This window comes from Larimichthys crocea, unplaced genomic scaffold (assembly GCF_000972845.2).
Source record: "Larimichthys crocea isolate SSNF unplaced genomic scaffold, L_crocea_2.0 scaffold269, whole genome shotgun sequence".
Classification (NCBI taxonomy): domain Eukaryota; kingdom Metazoa; phylum Chordata; class Actinopteri; family Sciaenidae; genus Larimichthys; species Larimichthys crocea.
Window position 1 is genome coordinate 1176756 of NW_020853550.1, and position 23113 is coordinate 1199868.

The window sequence follows — 23113 nt, forward strand, 5'->3', positions numbered from 1 at the left end:
TTTTTAAAAAAGTCATGTTGAAGACAGCCATGTGGTCATGCAGGTGTTAAAGAGTCTGACAGCTGTTGGAATGAAGGACCTGTGGTAGAGCTCCTCTTCCATGGTGGCAATAGCAGCTGTTTAAGGCCTCCACAGTGTCATGCAGGATGTGAGAGGAGCTGTTCATGATAGATGTCAGCTTTGCTCACATCCTCCTCTCCACCACTTCCTCTGTGGAGTCTAGGGGCAGTCCAGAACAGAGCTGGACCTCTTGACAGTTTGTTCAGTCTTTTTCTGTGACCCTCCGTGCTTCCCCCACTCATAGAATAATGCAGATGCCACCTTCTATGCAGATGTCTGCTGGGGAGGGGGAAGACCATGAGGGACTTTTCTTAGATATTTGCTTACTGAGTCACTGAGGTGCAACTGTGGGATCTTCATTACATCATATAGGGCAGGGTTTTAGGAACACCCATATGGGACAAACAGCACTCAATGGAGCAGTGCATAACAGCAGAGTTATTAACTAGAATTTTCCACTTTAACACACTTTAAGCATGAGCAGTAAATAAAAACAAAACGAACCCTTTGGTTGTTATGGTTTTATTCAGTATCATTATGAATGCATAGTAGTAGTTACATACATACATTACAGCTTTGAAGACTTCACCATTATTTTTGGCACACAACAATCCAATCAACTCAAATGACTAACATGCTGGCCGACAGAGAGAGGAGCTGATGAGCTGGAATCTGAGATCGCATCAGGTATTAAGGGCAGGCCTGCACACAATAAGTGATATATTCGGAGTCCTGATTAAAGGTAGACTGCACTAAACCTTTCAGCCGCATTCAGAAGCAGCACAGCAGATCAAAGGCTTTAGCTAATTAGCACCGACACTGCTAATACAGGCTGCCTTTCAGTTTCATTATGAATGTGTCCAAACAGCTTCCTGGATAAGCACCCGAACACAGCTTTCCATGCTGTGCAAAGATCGGCCTCTTAATCCTTTAAATGATCATGAGCCTGGAGTCCAGAACTTTGGAAACTTTATTTTTTTTTTTAAACAGTAGACTTTAGCCAGAGTAGCCAAATACTGAATGTGAAAATACATTAGAAAATCATTACAGCAGCACCTGCCAGCTGCCACTTCAGATCCACTCAGCTGCAAAACACATCGAGTGCACGCGCAGGCACAGTCCACAGAGGATGTGGCTTATTATTTCAACTATCCGGCCACATTCACATTAGCATCTCTTCTAATTGGTCAACAGCATTGTGTCGCTCTTTTCCCTGAGCTTTTTGAACACAAATTACTCACAGGCCAGACGTACGTGTCTTGGTGTTCAGGACTGTGAAATTCTCACGTATGAACGTGTGTGTGTGTGCAAATATCCATCCACTTCCATCTACTATGCTCTTTCAGGACACTGCCTATGTCATTTAGCATGGCTTAAGCTATGTTGGACAAGTTTTTGAAGTATTGTCAGTGACTGGCATAGACAGAGAGTTGTCTTCTTTTAAATAATCTCTATTAGCAGATATCTGCATGTGAGTGACAAATATTTTGACACGGGAAGCGTTTCCATTTGTAGACTGAGTAGTATTGACAAAAGAGGGAGAAGAGATTGGCTGAAATACAATCTTGGAACCCATCAGTTAGTTAGTAGTTAACTCATGTGCAGATATCTGTTCACAGAGATCAGCAGAAATGTCTTTCTCATATATCAGACTATATCAGAAGAAGTCCAGATATCGACTGGTTGCACCGGAAGCCCTGAAATATCAGCTGTTGCCCTCAGAGGCTGACTCGTTCTCAGATGACAGCTGATGGGTTCCGAGATTGTCTTGCAAAACATTAAATTCTTGGGTAAATTCAAACTGACGTGAATTCACCTGGTGAAGAATCGAAAGTTACTGAAGCAAGAAATGGCCAATAAAAACTCAATCGAGTATCAGATGGAGGATCTGTCATTTCTAACATGATAACTTTGTACAGTATTCACCGCAGTAACTGCTGAGATTTAGACACGTGGTGATGAAGTTGGATGAAGAGAAGGAACTCCAGCAGTCGGACTATCAGACAGGTTGTTGGCACTTTATTTGGAGTCCAAACTGTGATGGAAGCATCCTTTTTTATGCACTATAAACATCAATTCTTTATTTTCTCTTTCAAGAATAACCTGCGGCTTTGTTTGAGCCTGCTAATCACACTCAACTGCCGTCTTGTTTCATTTCAATCATTCAGCCTGACATGCTGTTCATGTTACCTGATTTTTCTCTGCCCTAACCAGGTGAGACCTTTGGCACTTTTATCTAACTAGCTCTACAGAAAGATGTGATCTACATTCTAAATCTCACTTATGAACCCTGATAGGCTGATGCTTTCTTTCAGCTGAGGGGAACAGGTGTCAGTGGGCTCAGCAGCAGACCTATTATCACTGATCACTGTCACATTGTAGGCAGTGATTCAGAGGTCTGATCTGGTTTCTTTAAGTCTGATCATGAGCGCTTGTGTTTCTTTCCCTGTAGGACTGCGCATCTTAAGCCAATGGCAATGTAGCATTGTATGTAACGCTCACTAAAACAGCATGTGACTCACTCGAAGACAGAACACCTGCACAAGAGATGAATCTCATTTTTACTAAAAGCGTGGAAATCAAAGTTCATGTGATTTCATACATCTGTAGTGAAATAAATTTAAGCAATCCTATCATGAAATCAGTGATTTCCTCATCGTACCATCTAAATCTAGAATTGTTACATCCTTAATCACCGCGTCCACACATCTCAACAATTGACTCGGTTAAACAACATCATTCTTCCAGCAGAAAAATCCTTTCAAACGGTATTTCTCCTTTTAATCTGGAGCCACCAACATGCAGGGAGCTTTACATTAGCCTGAAGCGACAGTGAAGAGACAATGCACTGACATGTTTCAAATGTTTTAGGCAGAAATTGAAGCTAAATTTGTTTATTCAACATTACACACAAGTTAGTAATCTGTGTGTGTTTAGTGTCAATGTTCCAGCTGCTACATTAATCATATTGAGCCAAAGATCCATTTTACAGTTACTGCATGTGTAAACATCATTGGAGGAGTTCTGTATGTGTGACTGCAGCCAACCAATCAGAAGTGACGCTGATGAGGAGCTCCTCTGTACAGGCCTGCTCATTAATCACTCAACATTTTTCACTGTTTGGACTGTTTGATGTGCGGACCGTAGGAACACACTGCAACGCAAACATTGATTTTTACGTGTTTGGGAATGTTGCTGCGCTTTTAACACACACACACACACACACACACACACACACACACACACACACACACACACACACACACACACACACACACACACACACACACACACACACACACACACACACACACACATGCACACACATGCACACACATTCACACACACACACTAAAGTGCTCATAGTCACATGTTTTAGCATTTCAAATTTGTTCAAACACAAACAAACACTGTACCCACAGTAAAAAACATATCAGGCTCTGTGTAAACATTAACTGCAGGGATTTAGTGGATTTAAGTACTATGACTCATCAGTAGCTGAGCTTGATTAATGAAAACCCATTAACTCTGTAAGGATGACAATATTATCTCGAGAAAAAACACCAATTTAAACTAGGAATGAAAGAAAATGCTAACGAGGAATGAAGCAGACATCAGGTTTCACATCAGGTTTCACCCTCTCACCGAACACTGAAGAACACAAACCTCTCTATCGTTTCATCAACTATTCATGTGTCTCTTTCAAATGACATTTTTACATTTCCTGAGATGAAAGAATACCTCTTCAAAACGCTGCTCCGAACATACATTAAACATAAAACCCATCGTTCTCCAACTGATGAAACACTGAACAGCTCTTTTTGTGGCATGTGACCGAAATCTGATGTAGCCTATTGTTTCAGAACAATTATTCCCTTTAAGTAACTGCCAGCTTCTACATAAAAATAAAATATACATTATAATAATGTATAAATGTATAATTTAATACATTAAAAAACCTTTCTCCCTCTTTTGTTGTATATGTGCAAAGAAGCAATGGGTACCCCTCCCCTGTTCTAAATTTTCATTTCTGTGTGAGAGCATTAACTTTACAATGCTGTCACACTCACTGTACAATATAAAGTTACTCAAGTGCCTTTAAATGTCACAGCTGCAGACCACCTGTGAGTGTTTAATGCGCCTCAGACGGCGGTGAATTTTGACCCAGCGGAGCCAGAGGGGCACATCATGCTGGTTACCAGTGATGATGACCCCTCCCCCTCCAGAGCTTCTCCTCCAATCAGGCCCTGCCGGTGCAAATTGAGGATGGAGTCGGCGATGATACGAGCTGTTTTCTTCTGGTATCCCCCGGACGTCACCATGAGTATGGGGACGCCCCGTTGCCTCGCAGCCCTGAACACGATCTCATCTCTCTTTACGATGCCCTGGCAGAGAAAGAAAGACGAGAGAAAGGCAGGGCTGTCAGTCTAATCACAGATGCCATTTGTATTTTCTCTGAATTCTGAATTTTCTCAGGCGGCTGGCCAGCGGTTCTATCTACGCTCCTTCCTCCCTTGAGGAGGGAGGAGAGGCTGAAAGCGGCCTGACTGCTCTCATGTCTTCCTGCTCCCCTGTGGAGCTCCAAGCCTCTCAGGGCGACACATGAGGGAGGAAAGAAGCACACACTCCAGACTGAGAGTGGGAACAGCTTGTGTCAAAAAATCTCATTGATTATTACTTAGTAGCACGAGGGCTGATTTGAACTATTATTAAGCATGACAGAAACACATGTTCAGCCAGAACTTTGAATAATAATTATTAAAGCTGCGCTAATCAAGAGCTTCTTTATTCATTTAGGATATTTACCACCCTAAATCCCAAATTAGCTCTGCAACACACCTCAGTGTACAATCCGCGCTAACACATTCTGCAGATTCGCCTTATTTGCTCCAATTATTTTTCTGGAATTTGCAGGATCACTGGCAGGAAATGTCTGCACAAGGGAAGTAATAAATTCAGATTTGGCTCATGTGGATCAGCTCTCAGTATGCTTTCAAATTTCCTGACAAATTATCCACATGAAGAGCTGATGTGTCCTGACACAGCCCAGGCTGCCACTCCTATAGTCACATATTTGTCCTGACATTGCAGCAATGCAGAATTTAAAAACGGTCAGGGATGTAAAGTGATCTGCAAATGCTCTGCTTTACACTCTCCAACACTAAAATGCATAGGAAAACTGAAAGTTATGTTGAGGTTCATTTGGGGGATTTCAGTTGTTAAACCTGAATCTTGATATCCTGACAGCGTCAGAGTATTCTGATTTGTTTATTGTTTGTAAATGAATCATTTGTCCTCTTGGTAATATGCACCTCTGTTGCATTGGCTCTATGCCACTGGCATTTGTGAGCACATGTTACAGCTAAGACTGCACATAGAAAAGATGCAGAGGTGAGGTAATGCAACTAAAGTTTGAAGCTGACAGCCAGGACGTGAAAAGATACCCTCAATTTGTTACAGAGTTGAGAAATGTGAGAGGTCTATCAGGCATACAGTGAATCTATAGTCAATGTTTCGCTCTCATTCATTCATTCTATATGCTTTTACAAGAGGCGAGGTGCAACTGGAAAACATGCAGGGCTTCAAATGACACAGCAGCTTTCAGAAAACACTCCCTGTTAAAGGGAGAGTGGATCCTGTATTCATGGAGTCTGAAGAGAACACAATAAAGCAGAGAAAATATTCTATATATAGTGCACACCTTTTCTCCTTAATCTCTATACTTTAATCTAATCTCTGGCATCTGATGCATTCTGGGTAGTACTGACCAATCACGTTTGAGCAGACTTTGGTTGCAATAGTCAAAGAAAAGAGCTGAGATGTCAGAACCCATCAGCCATCGTCTGACCATGATTTAGCTTTCTGTAAAGTTCTCTTCACTCATATGCAGATATCTGTTTACAGAGATAGCATAGATGTTTCTTTCTTGTCATTTTCACACGTCAAGTTGCTGATCAGATTGCGGAGGATGTCTTGGCCTGGATATCAGTTATGTGGTTTCCAAACATCCAATGGATACACCGCAAGGCTGTTAGCCCAAGAGGTTCAATCGTCATCAGATGATGGCCGTCCGTTCCAGGACTGTGTACACTGATAAATGAAATAACCATAACTATCCTTTAAAATCCTCAGTGTGAGAAACCAGCAACCAGAAACAAGTACATAAAAACACAAGTTAACTACAACTCCCAGAGAGCATTTTGAGAGAGTAAATTCTGTTGCGTGTGCCGCAAACAGCGAGAAGCGGCTGACGACAACACAACACTCAACTTCACGACTCGGGGTGAATGATGAACTCACAAACTGCAGTGAGGTGCTTAGTTCCCATGACGTGCTGTGGATTTGCTACAGCTCAGATATGCGACTAAATGGGTTCGTCTCCATGGCAACGGCAGCTGAGTTGAGGTATCAGAATATTTAGGGCCATTCACCTGAACTTTAAATTCAAATATCAGTTTAGAGACGTAAATAAGACGCATGAACAACCCGCCGCACACCGCGGCCACTTTATTAGGTACACCTGTACATCTACTGTGATTCAATACAACAGCTCTGCTGTGAAGTTATGCTATCAAGTTTAGAGTGTTCAGCTTTTGGTGACAGTGTCAGAAATGTGTGACTTCAATGATATGTTTATTACTGAGTTAAAGGTGGTGTCATACTCTATAATACAGTCCAGAGGAAACTTGTCTGAACTGTAACCCACAAATTCCGCCGGGGACGAAATGCAACGTGTTCCGTGTGCACTGCGGCCGCTGGAGCGATGTGGCCGTTCTAGTCAATGTTTTAAACCCCACCAGCCCCGCCGTGCCATGTTTCAAAAGCGGACCTCCGCTCGGCTCCACTGGGAATAATGCGGCTGTTCTATTTTTGACGGATGCCACGAGCAGCCTGTGTCAATCTGCACAGAGCAGCTCGAGCTGACAGGAAGCCAGACAAACAATAAAGGATCCGGTCCTGTGTTTTTCAAAATAAAACAAAGCGTGCAAACTGCCAGTTGGAAAAACAGCTAAAAGGGAAACAAATGGACTACGTTGCATATTTACACATTTTTAGAAGCACATAAACCAGAAAAAAGACCAAATCTGAGCAAGCTAATAAAGTCTGGTGGGCAAACCGCTCCATTTCTGACTGCGTGGGGTTTGAAGTCGAGTGGAGGACGGACCAAAACAGCGTCACGGCTGTGATGTGACAGAGAGATTCCCTGTTGGGGTTTTGGGGTAGAGAGTAACTCTGTCTGATAAACACTCCGCAGGAAAAGCACCTGTGGTGATATGGAGAGTCCTCCCAGGGGGTCTCCATCCAAGATGTCTGTCCCTGCGTTGTAGATGATGATGTCAGGTCGGACCTCGTTCAGCGCTCCCTCAGAGTGGAGCTCTACCTTCTGAAGGTACTCCGAGTCTTCAGTGCCCCAGTCCAGCTCCACCTTCCTCTTTATGGCTCCTGGAGTTACAGAGAAATATTGACAGATATATCCATGGCGATCCTTGCACGGAGTTAGAGAACATAGCTGCCATCAATAAACCAACTAATAAAACTGTTGAGCTGAATCTATAGATCTCACATGTACGCAGGCTGGTAATTGCTGCAGTATTTCATGCAACAGGAACTCTTCTGATAACTCAATGTGAACGTTATGAAATGTTCAGGTAGGTAGCTGTGTGTCTCTATAGAATACTCAGATATGTAAGTCTGCAGCAGCATTTTAATTAATTAGTATGTACATTTCCAATAACTAATGTGAATGATGAAAAAGGTTAATTAGGAGACCTTTGTGTTTCAAAATTCAAACAGAATTAAGCTGCAAAAGCAGCAACAGCATGTGAAACAGGCTTCTGGGTAGTTTTTTCGAGTCAAGTCCTGCAAGTTTTTCAAGAAGGAAAAATTGGAAGCTTCTGTATTTGAAGGCACAAGAAATAAATGTGTCTTAGAGGGAAATTGTGAAGCAGAATGAGACTGTGTGTTTTTTATCTTAAACAAGCCAGAATGTACATTGATTTCACTTTCTTAAAGGGAGAGACGATTATTAAAAAATGTCTGAAATTCAATTAACTGCAGAGAAGAAGATAGCTAAAGGATGGGGGGAGTTTTAAAAGCAGGACTGTGATGTTTTGTCCACAGAGTGTTGTTAGAAATGGGGTTAAATGCTAACATGTGGCTGCTGTCAGATCAGCTTTAATGTATTGACAGATTCATTTGTGTAAAAGCAATGATTATAGTGCTGCACGGACTGCTGCATGCTAGATTTCCCGCTGGGCGCTAATAGAGTGAGTGGTCGTGCAGAGGGAAATCACTACATAATTAAAATGGCACTGAATGACGTGTAGGCTCCCTGCTCCTTCCACTCCTACCACAACATCCAGCCACACATCCCATTTGGAGCAGGCTGCATCACATTGCAGTACATGAGAACACTAGAACTGCAAGAAACTTTCTAAAGTTTGTGTGAATTCAAAGATAAAAAAAAAGAAATTAGAAAAGGGAATTAATGGTCCTTTCACTCACTTTTGGCATATCCATCCCCGGGATAGATGTAGCGATTGTACATATCCATGATGAACACTCGCCTGTCATCCAAAAAGTCACGCTCGTGTCCATTTCCCTATAAGAAAGCAGATTATTTTTTTTAAAAAGCACTTTGACACTGTCTCTGCTTGTTTAAACACCATCCAACGCTGACAGACTGAATCAAGTAATTGGGTTTTTACCCTTGATGATGCCTCATTCATGTGTAATACAAAGCAGGCGATAAGTCACGGCATTCTGACAGTCCACTACATCACTTGACTGTGCCAAGGTCCACGCAGGTGTCACTCAGACCCCATTTGTTTAGCCGAGACACACCGCGCTGACTGACAGCGCCAGATCACGGGTAAATGGGCTTGTCGTCTGTTAAGCATTAAATGTTAAAAATACTTATAAAAAAGTCATGGCCGCTCCATCATTTCTCTTTTCCTGTCCTCCATTTGTCAACCAGAGGGCCTGGCTGCTGTCGTGAGGAGATTAGGCTTTGTGCCAAGTTTAGTATTACTAGATGAAAAGGAGGATGTATGGGATGAGCAGGCCAATTTGGTGTCAGCTGAACATCATGCTCAAGTGACTGTATAATCCATTGTTGAATGTTGAACAAAAAAAGGGGCCTGGGGAGTTTGCTTGTTGCTAACCTGTTGTCGGTCTGCTTCTTCTACACATGTGAAGTATATATCAAGTGAGCCCTGTGCCCTCTGAAAACAATGATGTGTAGTGATGGTAATAGAAATTGTTGACTGAATTGTTGTCATCAGTTTGCTTCACCATGATATATACAGTAGTCAACCAGCTACACTGGTACATCTCCGGAATATATTAATGGTGTTTCATGTTGGGTTTTAATTGTGAGGTTTAATGAATTGTTCTGTATCGCTAAACCAACACTGAGGACTCATACAGGCTTATTGAGACTATGACTAATTCAACATGTAAGTGAATGCTCTGCTCTGCCTCAAAAAGACAGCCTCGGACTATAAATCAGCTCATGCGTCGCCTGAGCTCCTGCTGCCTGCAGTCTTATTGGTCTTATCCTCTCCCCCACATACTGTACAATAAAAGATTGCTGTTCCACTACCATTTGTTAGTGTCACCCAAAAGCCTTTACTGCTGGCTTCAAACAGGCCTTCCCTTCCATTCTTTAAAACAGATATCCTCCCTCACCAAGTTCAAACATCTGTATTAAATATTAGAACCATCTATCACTACTTAACAAAACGCAGCGCAAAGGGCAGGAGGATTGGAGCATACATACATACATGATGCATACTTTTTCATCGGAGAATATAGAATTGTAGCCAATGTCCATTTCCAAATAACAGAATGATACCGGTGAGGGGCGAGCGATTCAGTTAAAATGAACAATATTCCATTATTGAATGTTGTAAAAAAAAAAAATCCCACATTTTTAATATATTAGTATTATTATTATTAGATTAATACACTCTCATGTCTGTGTGTTATATTGTGATCTGTATATATTAACTGATCTGAGCATAAAGACTGGAAGCAGCTAGCCTGGGTCTGTGTGAAGTTCAAACATACACCTACCAACACCTCTGAAGCTCATTTATCAAAAGAATGCATCTTATTTATTCAACCTGCACATGAACACAAATGTAAAAGTAACTCTAAGTATTTCTTGGTGAACATTAACAGTTCTATGTAAAGGGCCTTGCAGACACAAAGTGATCTGAGCTGCACTTGCTGCTGAGTCCAGCTCACTTTGTGATATATCACTCACTGGGCACATGGGACACCCGTCCCTACTCTGCTTCAGATTGGTGATACCCATATATCCATTACCCAATGACAGGATGATACTGGTGAGGAGCAAGTGATCATGAAGAAGTATTGTTTCTTCAAAACACATATTTCTCTTTCATTATTTATGTTGATTTATTAACAGCATTAACTCAGTGGTCATTTAGATCTTAACTGATTATAGATGATGTACACTGGCGTACTGCAATGTTTATGCCAATAATCGGTGTTTCCTGTGGGTCCGCCAACCACCTGTTCTATGCAGGTCAAGAACTCAGCACACCCTCACCCAATCCTTGTTTTTATCCTCTGTCATTTTCATTGTCTTTCAACCAGCTGATGAATCAGTATTTAGACATCAGGTCTCAGTCTAAGCACCATCTCAAAATACCTGTCAGTAAAGACTTTTTGAGGATCCAGTATAATGTAAATGTAAAGTTTAGTACAGCCTGAACGGTCCAGTACCATCATATTTTTCTTTGCATTTTTCATCCATCTGTTTGTAAATGATGCAGAAGTACTTTGATAGAATGCAACTACGCCAGTACCAGCTCAGAATGTACCACAGAGGTGAGTCGATACACAAACAGTTAAAGTAGTAGCAGTGTTTGTGTTGTTCACCCAGTGTCGATGGAAAGGTCACCTGTCACTGTTTGTCTTTATTTAGTAAAAGCATTAGATTTAACGGTGTATGGTCTATAAAAATGTATTTGACTCATAAAACCATCCTCTGGGTGCCTTATCACACACACACACACACACACACAGACACACACAGACACACACACACACACACTCATCACAGACAGCTAGGAATATGGCTTAACAGCAGGGCTCCAGTCAAGCTTGTTATAAACTGAACTAAAATTGATCATTACTGTTTTGCTGTTGACTGGCTGAATAAGCAACACAGCTGTGTAGGCCATAATCTCAATTTATGTGAGGACAAGAGCACTTTAAGTGTCATGTTTCAGGGTTGTAATTAGGATTTTACTGCATATCCCCAATATTTCTCCCTGCCCAATTATCTGCTGAGAGGGGCACTTCAGACCTATCTTCATGCCTTCATGCAGATTTGATCTTTTGTTCTTCTTCATGAATTATTTACTCAGCATCTGTATTGATCCCCTGCTTGTGTCAATAGGTAAAGGCCCATTGCCAGTGAGCCATAGCTCAAAATGAATAATCCTGGAAAACCGCCATGGACCTCAAGAACCTTGAGACATCATCAATGTTAACACAGTCCTCAGAGTTAATTGGCGACTCATTATGTTAAAAACACAGAGTAAGACTAATATATGATAATCAGACTTTCAGAAGTGTTGAGTCATTGTTCTGCTGGAGTAAACAATGTATCAAAGAGAAAGCACACGCTGCCCGATATAAACACAGTAAGCAAGAGATGACGATGAAATGATATAGACGATATAATGTGATATAATCTCTGCACTATTACGTGTGTTTTTCTTTGAGGGTAAAACATTATGGGAATCTGTTTGGATCAACTGATGATCAGTTGATGTAGCACACAAGAGCCTGGTGTCAGATGATCAAACTCTAAATCTGTCTTGTGTCTGTACATAACTCATCAAAGCCTTCTCTTGGTTCACTGAAGTGCTATGACAATGTCAGCTACAGTACATCTGCCTTAGTTTGTTTGGTTGTTGATAGAAGTCTGAAAGCCTCAAAGGAAACAGCCTTGTGCTGCATTTCCGACCTTCTGCTTCTGCAACCCTCATCACTTCTTTCAAATCCCACATGAACAACCTGCCACTCAGCAAAAACAGACTTTCTGATGATTCACTGATCATAACATATACATGCCAGTTCATTACAGTTTACCTCTGATCTTTAATGTTGGCTTTTAGAAAACAAACTGTTAATAAATCAATAAAACCTCAAAATTGTTTCCCAGGTGAACTGATGTGTAACTGACGATACAACCTTCAGCCTTGTTCTATATAAACCCTTATTTCTGAGCTGCTGACAAAGTCAAGAGTACAGAGTTTCCCCAGTCAACAGAGGAAGAAAAATATCCTGAATAACTTAATTCAAGTCGGTGAAAGGGCAGATATTCAATTGGAAGGCACAAGGCTGAAACACTTGAAGTTGAGACAAAATCAAATGGAGATTTTCATGTTTGTGAAATTACTTCATCAGTTCTTTACCGTTCATCTTCGATACATTGGACGCATTTTGCAATATATCTTTTAATATTTACTTTATGGTTGCTCAGCTGATGTCAGTGAGTTCAATAAATCTTTTTATAGTTCTTTATAAAAAATATATGATATAGAAAATGTGGTACTGCAGATCCTTTAGGCACAGTTTTAAAAATGTTGCTTGTTGGAAAAATGTTGTTATCCTTTATGCTTATGTGTTTTTTCATTTAGAGATGACTCAGCGTCACCTTACATGTGTGTGCAGGGATAATTACTGTGTGCTCAGCTTCAGGGATGTTTTCAAATGAACAGATAGCTGTAATGGCAACTGCACCCCAACATATAAGGTTTTTTGACCATACATGGCTTAAAATGTCCATGTTGAAACTATGAGTTGTAGGTGTCACTCTTTCCTGTTTAGGAGGTGGCCACTTTCAATATAAGTATGTGTTGAACAATTGAACCTTTGAACATTTACTGAACCACAGAGTCTGTAAGTTGTTCCCTTGCTGCACTATTAAAGGATCTATCTTAAAAGTCTGACAGTGTTCTGAAGGTTACTGAATAATTTTCCTGACATTATTAATAGTTTTTTAATGAAAGTGTGATTATGTGCTTAAAATCCTAAAAAATAAAAAGATATTTCAAAAACACAACATACTATAGTAGCTGACATTTCTACAGATAATTCAGAAATAGTCCAGTTTTATCCAAAGCTGGGATGCACACCAGTGAAGATGTTCATTCCACTGAATATGACATTAAGGGCCCATCTGGCCTGCAGAGAGCCTCATTGATTGGTGTGGTTCTGAAAGGGGGGTTATTATGTCATTAATGTCAGCTATGCACATTGAAAAAGACAGAGGTAATGTTAGCGGCTCACCTGATGAGCGTCCAGATCAATGATGGTAGCTCTGGAGATGCCTTCCACTCTCTCAAACAGAAACTGAAACATGAATGGGACAATATTTACTTCCTCTCTGAAGACGACACATGCACAGTTCAGATTCTCACCAAGGGAATAAAACTTATATTACATTAGAGCTAAAGCACAGAAAAGTTCCTCATCCTTTGGTTAGAGGCAGCTAGATGTCTTTCTACCACTTACTTTTAGTGAACAGGTTACAGCTACATGTAAACCACATTCCACTGCATGGGCGGAGTTTGCGGGGGGGCAGGGGGGGCAGTGCCTGTGGCTGAAATATGTAATGGCATTAAGTAAACGAAATGGCAAAAAATAAATGTTTTTGACCGTACTGGTTTTTTTTTTTTTTTAAGTCCGAAATAAACTACAATATATTGTGACAGTAATATGAATCATATTATCTTTTGTTTTAGAATACATTTCGTTTTAAGCAGTCATATGGCGTAGTGACGTTATCTGTTTACGTCGGCTACGTGGTGGTTTCCAGCTCAGTGTCAGTCTTGCTATTTAGTAATACAGTTCAGTTGTATAGTAGTGTTATTACAGTGGTATAAGTGAATGCCAATGGATATTCGGCGTTTTTTAAGACGTCCCTCGACCAACATCCCACAAACAGCCGAGGAAGAGCCGCCAGGACCGACATATAACGCGGACCTAGAAACACCTGCGACCAGCTCGGGGATAGCAACCCTGGCTAGCTCTCAATCGGATCTTGTGAGTGTTTCATCCGGCTTAGCAGAGCAACTACCAAATGATCTTGGCGAGAAGCACTGTTGTCCTAAGCAACCTATTCTTACGGAATTTCCCTCAAAATTGTTCGGAAACATTAAACGGTCATTTTCCACGTATTATTACAACAAGTACTGTTGGCTTGAATACTCTATTTCAAAGGATGCTGTCTTCTGTTTCGTCTGCCGCCACTTCCAGACTAACAGCAGCGTGGAGGAGTCTTGGCGAAAAGGCATAAGTGACTGGAAAAAACTTAGCACAAAACTAGAAAAGCATGCAAATTCCCTGGCCCACCAGAGCTGTATGGTTAAATGGGACAACTTTAAACAAAGTAGTTGTGGATCGATAGCTGCCAAGTTGTCGGACAGCCACAACGCCACTGTTGAGAAGAACAGATCTTATCTTTGCAAAGTCGTGGATATCGTGAGGTTGCTATCTTCACTTGGATTGCCTTTCCGTGGACACAGGGAGGCTAACAATTCAGAATCCCGGGGGAATTATCTTGAGGTTTGCACATTCTTCTCGAAATATGATTCTGACTTTCAAAGTATGCAGTCAAATTATTTCAATGCCACAAGCCCAGATTTTCAGAACGAAATAATTGAGATATGTGCAAATCTGGTTCGTACAGAAATTGCAGAGAAAGTACAGGACACTGGATTTTTTGCTGTAATCGCAGATGAGGCCAGGTCATCGAAAACTGAGCAACTCTCGCTTTGTTTAAGATATACAGAGCAGCTCGAAATCAAGGAGCGTTTTTTGTGTTTTATTGATTGTTCGGCATCTCGAAACGCAGCTGGGCTCGTGGACGCCATAAACACAGGATTGGAGATGTGTAGACTCAAAAATATCCCAATTGTTGCCCAGAGTTATGATGGCGCATCTGTAATGTCTGGCCAAGTTTCTGGAGTGCAGCAGCGCATCAAAGAGATGCATCCATACGCAACATACATACACTGCTTGGCGCACAAACTGAATCTTGTGCTTGTGGACTGCTGCACCGTTAACCGTAGTGTCAAAACATTCCTGAATGTTATCGGCAAACTGTACTCTGTCTTTGCAGAGCCGTCAAACCACCATCGCTTTATTGAAGTCCAGAAATCGCTGAATATGAAACCGACAGAAATTGCGCAGCCCAGCGAGACGCGCTGGGCATGCAAGTGGCGTTCTCTCCACGCAGTTAAAACACACTACGCTGCAATTACACAGTGCCTGAGAGAAATGAGGGATGACGGAGAGAAGTGGTCAGTGGAGGCCACTGGTCTTTATGAACACATGGCCAGGTTGTCATTCATTACATGTCTCATTGTACTTGAAGACATTTTGCGTGTGATTCATGTCACGCACAAAGCCCTACAGTCCTCCAACCTCACACTTTCCGAAGCTGCCGTGCTTACGGACAACCTAAAGGCGCACTTCGTATCCCAGAGACAGGATGATAAATGGGACGATGTATGGGGATTAGTGAAACAGTTCTGCCGAGACAACAACATCTCTGTATCCGAGGATGTGAACATTCAGCGTCAGACACCTGCTGGTCCAGGACCAGTTCCACCAAAAAGAAAACGGGCAACACAACCCCCCACCGCTCTCGACAGTTTCCTTATAACAACGACTTTGGGCCACAGAGAAGAAACTGCTGTAAATGCGGTGCAGATGTCCCAGAGTGAGTCCCATGGATTCCAACAGCACCTGTATTTCCCAGTGCTGGATACCATCATAGGCGAACTGGACAGACGCTTCACGGGAGAAGCTGTTGAACTTGCACAGGCCTGTGCAGCAGTGTTAAGATGCGACAAAAATGGAATTGAACCCCTCATACAAAAATATGCACAGCCTCTGAAAATTAACCATAGCCTTGTTGGGGCAGAGATGGACCTTGTTAAAGCCTCTACTGTCGGAGATGTGACACGTGAACATCTTCAAAAAACTGTGACAAAGGCCATATACCCAAATCTATACAAGATGCTGCAGTTGGCACTGACTCTGCCTGTTGGATCTGCCACATCTGAGAGAAGTTTTTCTGCCATGCGAAGGATTCGGAACTGGCTACGGCTAACCATGGGAGCAACAAGGTTTTCGGCTCTTGCTGTTCTCCACATCGAGGGCGACATAACCGCCAAGCTGTCTCCGGAGACTATAGTGGATGTTTACGCCGGACGCAAAAAAAGACGTCTTCTTCTGCACTAGGTAAGACAATTTCTTTAAATAAACGGTTAGCATCTACTGTGTACTGTATCCTGTTGCAACTACTGATTATGGTGCGCTGTTATTTGGAACCGACTAGGCCTACACAATGTCACTTCCCTTATAAAGACACAGTGTGGTCAAAACATTTTGACATTTTAATTAGGATTAGAATTAGAATTCTTTAAGTCCGACCCTGGCCTATCTTGTGTGCCATCATGTGTGTGTGAGTTTGCTTATATGTGCGTATGCGCGCCCGTTCGCGTGAGAGCGCGCCCGTTTGTTGAAAGCGCTTGGCAATTTTTGCCCCCCCTGACGCAAAAGTCAAACTACGCCTATGTTCCACTGTCCCCATTCCTTGGAAAAAATATATTCCAAAGTTCAGACAAAGCTAACATGAAAAGCTGTAATGCTTTAACATATTAGCTATCATTAGCCACCACAAGTTATGGTCTATATCTAACCAAGTAAAGCTGTGAAAAACTACGTACTAAAGTGCATTTAAGTAACAGTTACATAGTCTTACAGTCTTTAATCGAATAATACCTCCGGCTGAATGCCAACAGGCTTCTCCCTATGTGTCACCACAGCTTGTATCATCTGTCTTACCTTGATGGCCAGAGTGATGTCAGCGTAAGCACAAAAGCCCCCTCCCCTGTCGCCGGAGCAGTGGTGAAAACCTCCTCCTGGGAAACAGAAAATCCACTGGCTAAGTGTAGGGTCCATTATACAAGCCGAGCAGCTCACTGCACATCTGAGTAGTCTATTATTCTAAACAACCATAACTGGTGATTTAAAATAGGTTTCTATTGAGTTTATTGGGTCTTTTAAAGATTGCTGCTGTCCCCCTGTGGTACAACAATAGGTGTATTGACATTGGAATGGGAATGTCCAATTGCTCCTAAAATACCAGAAGAGCAGCAGGAAAGGAGATTTTTTAAATTGGGATGATACTAATTTATTCAGGTTAAGAGTTATGGTCCCCTCTGCCCTGCTATGCTCATGTTCATTAAACCATAGTCTAGAGTAGAATATTAATAAAGGCTAGTAAGGCGACAGGTGAAATATGATTATCATTTATTGTCTGGCTCCAAAAAACAGTCCTTTAAAAAGCCTCTACATCCTCATAGTGTTGAGACACATGCAACACACCAATACGCAGATGTCAGACACATTTGAATAGCCTTTATATCTTTATTAACATCCTGTTTATTGATGCAGAACAATCCCCCCCCCCCCCGATTCATCAACACAGAGTGTGAAGTAGCTGAGTAAGCAGCAGGTACAAAGTAAAAGCCTGATGCAGCCTTTTTTTTTTTGTTCCCTGCTTGGCACAAACTGGAAGGGGAGGAGTGAAGGATGACCATGGCTTTTCAGCCAAAGACCTCCTACTCAAATAGCTTGTCCACTGATGGCAGCAAGTCAGCAAGGAACTGTACCCCTGCCCCAAATGGCTGTCCTATTAAATCACTTATGTGCAAATGCGTCAAGATACCGCACTGTACTGTGACAATGATATTAGAGAGGATGATACCTGAGAGAGCGGACGATATTATCTGATTAGAGAAGAACTAATGTCAAGTCCATAGTTCAGTTTTAAGGATGAGATTCGGACTGTGTCAGCATGACAGCACAGATTAGAGCCTCTGATCTCTTTGGTGAGAATTTCATGATAGCATCTGATGACTGTCAAAACGGTGTCATACAAGGGTGTGGATGAAAAAAGATAAAAATCCATGTTGAATGGTTTTGAATGTGAATAAATGAATGAATGTATTATTGTGTTTATATTGAATGTTCACTGCCAGAACACAAAACTTGAATGCATTCCAGTCATTTTTCCTACAATATCCACTCCTGAAGCATGATTCATGTTTTTATTGTATATTAAGACAACTCTGAGCACCTGTTTAAGGGTAGGTTAGAGAAAGACTGCATTCCACTGAAGAAGTCAATGAAGCACAACCAGTAAACTGTCATCTTTCCCAAAGTTTAACGACTGCTAGCAGCCTAATCCTAACCACACATGGGATATTGGACATGAACCTGTTCCCAGGTTAAAGTTCTACACTTCCTGTAAATGGAGTATAAATAAATAAACATATTTTGCATTTCTAAAAATGTTTCCACTTGCTTCTCCATTAGAAAGGAGCTCCCCAGAGCTCAATCTCATGCAGGGCCCCAAAAGGGGGCTGAGGCTGGCCCTGATGATCATTTTGGTCATACACTTGAATTGAATTACATTTTCTCTAATTCAAATTTGAACAGGTCTTTATTATCTTGTGGTATGTGTATCAATTACAAAAGTGTTTTGGTAAAGTTGTGATTCTGAGAACAAAAAACAGCAGGGGTCCAGCTGTGATGCTCACTGCTGGAGCTGGTTAACACTACACTGCTATATTTTTGTTCAATCTTCGGAATTTGAAATGGTTCCATTCTCTGTATACATGTTTCTCTGGAGACAAACCATACGTAATCATCAGATGCAGACTTGTAAGATACAGTACCTGTTTGAACATGAATGAAACAACAAAACTGAATCCACCATTGAAAATGGAGACAAATGACAGCAATGATAAGCAGAGGTGCTTGGGCCCTTACAAGTTAGCCAAACTGCTGCAGGACTGCGAGATTCAGAAGAAGGCACTTGCTTCACAAGTCGAGGAGTTAGAGGGTCAACTCGAAAGTGCCAAGACTCCAGAGAAAGAAAAGATCAAGGAGCTTAATGCCCAGCTGAAGGACCAAACTGAAGAAATACAGGCTCTCCATCAACAGGTGAAGGAGGTGGATGTGGCTCTGCAGCGTGCCAGGGAAGAGTCTGATGGAGCCAAGACTGTGAATGGGATGCTGACTAAACAACTGAGCAGGTTGATGCAACAGTTGGATGAGGAGAAGACTCTGAAGAACAAGTTCATGGCTGCGGAGAAGAAAGCACAGAATCAAGTCAAAATTGAAAGAGAAACTAATGCCAGCCTTCAGGAGCAACTGACACATGAGAACAGATGTCATGCAAAAAAGGTGTTAACCGATCTGTTGGTCATCAGAAACCTGCAAGAGAAAGTGAAGAAGATCCAGGTTCTCCAGAAAAATGCCTCAGAGAGGGAGATGTCATTTACCAAAGAGCTGGAGGATTTCAGATCACGAGTCAAACTGCCCCAGGAGGAAACTGCCAAGCTGAAGGTGGAGGTGCTGGAAATGGAGGCTGTGCCTGATCCAAATGACGTCCAGCCTCTGAGAAATGTCAGCGTCGACGGAGAGCAACTTCCAAAAACAACAAACAAGCGTACATTGTGGAGAAGATTCTGCTACTTTGTGGGGCTGACGAAGAATTGAGACTAGTCTAAAGCAGCTAAGACATTTAATAAATAAAATGATAAATGATGATAACATTTCTGCTTTATAAAATTGTTGATTCCTTTTATTTCTCTTCTCACTGCTATGAAATAGGTGGGGCTCAGTTGAAAAACCATGATGTCATGCACTTTCATGCACCTATCAGGATTTAGGATTTAACATTTAAATTAACATCTACTGACAGTTGGTTGGTTGCTGTCAGTAAATTGAATCAAATCATCCCCACACAATCCTGAGGAAGTAGATTAGTTGAGTATTTAAAAGTTAAAGAGGTACTGCACACTCCATTGTGTGTGTTTTAGTTCTACATTATATGACTGTACTGTGATGAAACATAACGCTGAAGTTCATAGTGACATTCTCATCAAATTGATAAAAATCTGTATTTGGATTTGGATTTCTGAAAACGCCATCCTGCAAAGCCAATGGCGACATAGATTACATAGATTAGCCCTGTTTGGGGCTAATCTATGTAAGAACAATGATATAAAACGGAATGTTAACATCTAATTAGAATTAGATGGCCCACCGTGCCCCCACCCTTGAGCGGTAGCTGTTGAATCTGTGCTCATTTTATACTGATCCATTCAGTTTATGCTGTTTTCTGCTAACCCTCTACTTTCTATTTTAGTGCAATGGTTCAGACTTTTAATGTAGTCTGTAGAAAGTTCTTTAAAAATCCAGAAAACTCAGATAAGGCTGGAAAATGACAGTGACTGGTATCTCACTCTCACATGCTAGAGGTTGCAGCTGGATTGGTTGTCTGTTCATGCGTAATGGGTATCTCACTTACCTACATTTATAGCCCATCCTCTGTCAACAGCTAGTTTTCCTGCCTGTAAAAGACAAAAGAAAACAAATAAATATGTATATTTATTGAAAATAATCTTTTTAAATATGTCTCAATGCAATTCATTCAAATTCTGCTTCTCAGCCCACACACCTAGATAAAACAGTTCAAATATAATGTTTACCATAGCTTCTGTTTTTCCCATTAGTAAATCAGACCTGCGGTCATGTGCATGTACAGGTACAGAGCCTTTACATTTACATACAGAAAACAAATAAAAAACACCATAAAATTCCTCCTGGAGGTCTTTGAGGGTCTCTGTTCAGCAGTTATTGCATTAAAAGGGAAATGAAATCACAGATTTCAATGGGGAGGCATTTTTTCATTTCCTGGTTGCCCTTTGGTGTTTTGACCTTTAGCCTGTAAGCCCCCTCCCCCACCCAGCTGAGATCACACCAGTGCTGTATAATTAAAGGTTGTAGGTTTTTAAATAACAGTGGTGTCCAGTGGGTTCTGTCAGTGTGTCCTGGGGCAAACAAAACTGAACAGCCCATCTTGTACTGTAGATCACTGAGAACAGTGACATAAATGCTTAACCTCTTTCACTCCATGCAGATGACTTTCAGAGGCTGTAGCAGGTTTTTTTTATTTCACAAAGGACTGTTGCATAATTTTAATAATAGTAATAAATGTTTACAGACTTTTTCAAGATCTCAAGTGAATATAATGTAATATAATGAGTTCTTATTTGGGCTGAGTTATGTTGAAAATTATTATCATGAATGTCATATTGGTAAATATCACAATAAAAAAAGAATGCTCGCAAAACACAAAAAAAAAATTATTTGATGTTTAATGAAATTTGAGTCTGTTTCACTGCATTACATTAAACAAAAGTCGATACATGTAAATCAAACATTTAAATAACTTCACCTTGAATAAAATGAACTTTAAAAACGGTTTGAATCCTTAATTTGTAGAAAAGTGTTTTGGTAAAGGCTGGTACATAAACAGAAATGAAGAAATGCCAATTTATGGTTTCAGGGGGATTTATGTGCTCCAGCTATTTCTCAATGAAAACAACAGCCAAGCTCCAACAACTCGTGCTCACTGACCGTATCTGGCCAACATATAAATAGCTTTTCATTAAGAAACAGTTCCATCCTGTAATTTTTACCTAAATTACAATTTGTATTATTATTTTTTTCATTTATCCTCTTCAAAAATGTCTCATTTGACATTTGAAAAAGAAGCAAGTCAGTCTATTATGCTAAAAGTCTCACTATTCCTTTAACTTTTACATGTAGTTGGGGGAGCACATGTTTACCTCTAGAATAAATAGTGTATGCTAATAGACATTTTCACTTCTCCCCAGGGACTTCTGTTACAGCCCCGCTATCCGTTAAATCTACTCTGGAGAGCATTTTTCATGAAAAAAGAGACAGGCAGTGTTCGTCTCACATGTTGCTCATCCTAATCCTGACGTGCATGGCTACGCATGAGGAAGAGGTTATTTACAACTGGTCTCTGCACTGGCTCATCCTCTTCAAAAACCACTGAGGGTTTATCTTCTTCACAAATAAAGAACATTCTCGGGAATGTAGTTACAAAACCTTCAAACCACTGGATTGTTTTCAAGGATTGATGGCCAAAATATAATCTGATGAAATATGAATAACCAAGGCACGTGAGCAACATTTGAGGAAATCCCAAGGAGGATCCACACTGTATGCCTTTTTTTCACTAAGAGGAATGTTGTCTGGTGCACAGTGGCAGCTGCTTCTTTCAAAGGCAGGTCAGGAAATTTCTTTCTCGGATGAAAAAGGGGGCTTCTCTGCCACGTGTTCCTGGAGCTCAGAGTGTAGGACGCCTGAGGGGAGGAGATATGAGCTGTGGAGAGATTGTGTGTAAATGCCAATATGGCTCTCTGATGGATGAGTAATAACACACATTAGCATGTATGGCCGTGGCTTTAACACTCCACTCTGTCTGTGGGAAAACAAGCACAAGAGTACCAAGCCTATTTTACTATGTCCCTCTAATTGCATCTGCACGACTCCATCAGACCAAGAATGCATCCATTTGCATGAAAAGACCTTTGGCGTGGCGCTAGGTCTGATATCATTTGTAATTCTATCAAGTATCTGCACTGGAACCCACACAATGTGCTTTTGCATAATACCAATCAGGTTAGCCTCTTGTTTATTGCTTAGTCTTAGTGCTAGTGCTATTTCCCAACAGTCCCTGATTATTTGAGACCTCACATGGAAGAAAAATGAAGACAACATAATCACTTTCAGTTTCCCTATAGGAGATAAACTCAAGCTATTGTGTTGTGCCTGTCATAAAAATCTAAATTTGAAATGCTAGTATTTGGCATAATTATATGGATAAAATTCACTGCAGCTACAATTTAACCCAAACAAAGGAGTTTGGAAACATCTGCCCGTCTGTAAATACTCACTGGTTTCTAATCTATCACAGAACAACCCGCTGGACCCTTAACAGTTATGTGCCAACCACCACCTCCAACTCAGCAGCCTTTTTGTATCTCTAGTTAAGCTTTTCCTCTATCAAGCTGACCTCACACATTCGGCTGCACTTTCCCTTCCTCTC

General features: G+C 41.2%; 1 protein-coding gene across 1 annotated transcript in view; it reads right to left on the reverse strand.

Annotated features, from left to right (window-relative positions):
• Nucleotides 1-573: 573 nt before the first annotated feature.
• The window catches only part of hdac11 (histone deacetylase 11), a 28746-nt gene continuing 6206 nt past the window's right edge, over nucleotides 574-23113 (reverse strand). The window contains exons 6-11 of the mRNA XM_010744256.3: nucleotides 20501-20543; nucleotides 16963-17039; nucleotides 13396-13458; nucleotides 8566-8662; nucleotides 7325-7503; nucleotides 574-4445 (exon numbers count right to left, since the gene is read on the reverse strand). Of these exons, the coding sequence (XP_010742558.1) occupies nucleotides 4203-4445; nucleotides 7325-7503; nucleotides 8566-8662; nucleotides 13396-13458; nucleotides 16963-17039; nucleotides 20501-20543 (702 nt within the window). The 3' untranslated portion in view covers nucleotides 574-4202. The remainder of the gene's footprint in view (nucleotides 4446-7324; nucleotides 7504-8565; nucleotides 8663-13395; nucleotides 13459-16962; nucleotides 17040-20500; nucleotides 20544-23113) is intronic.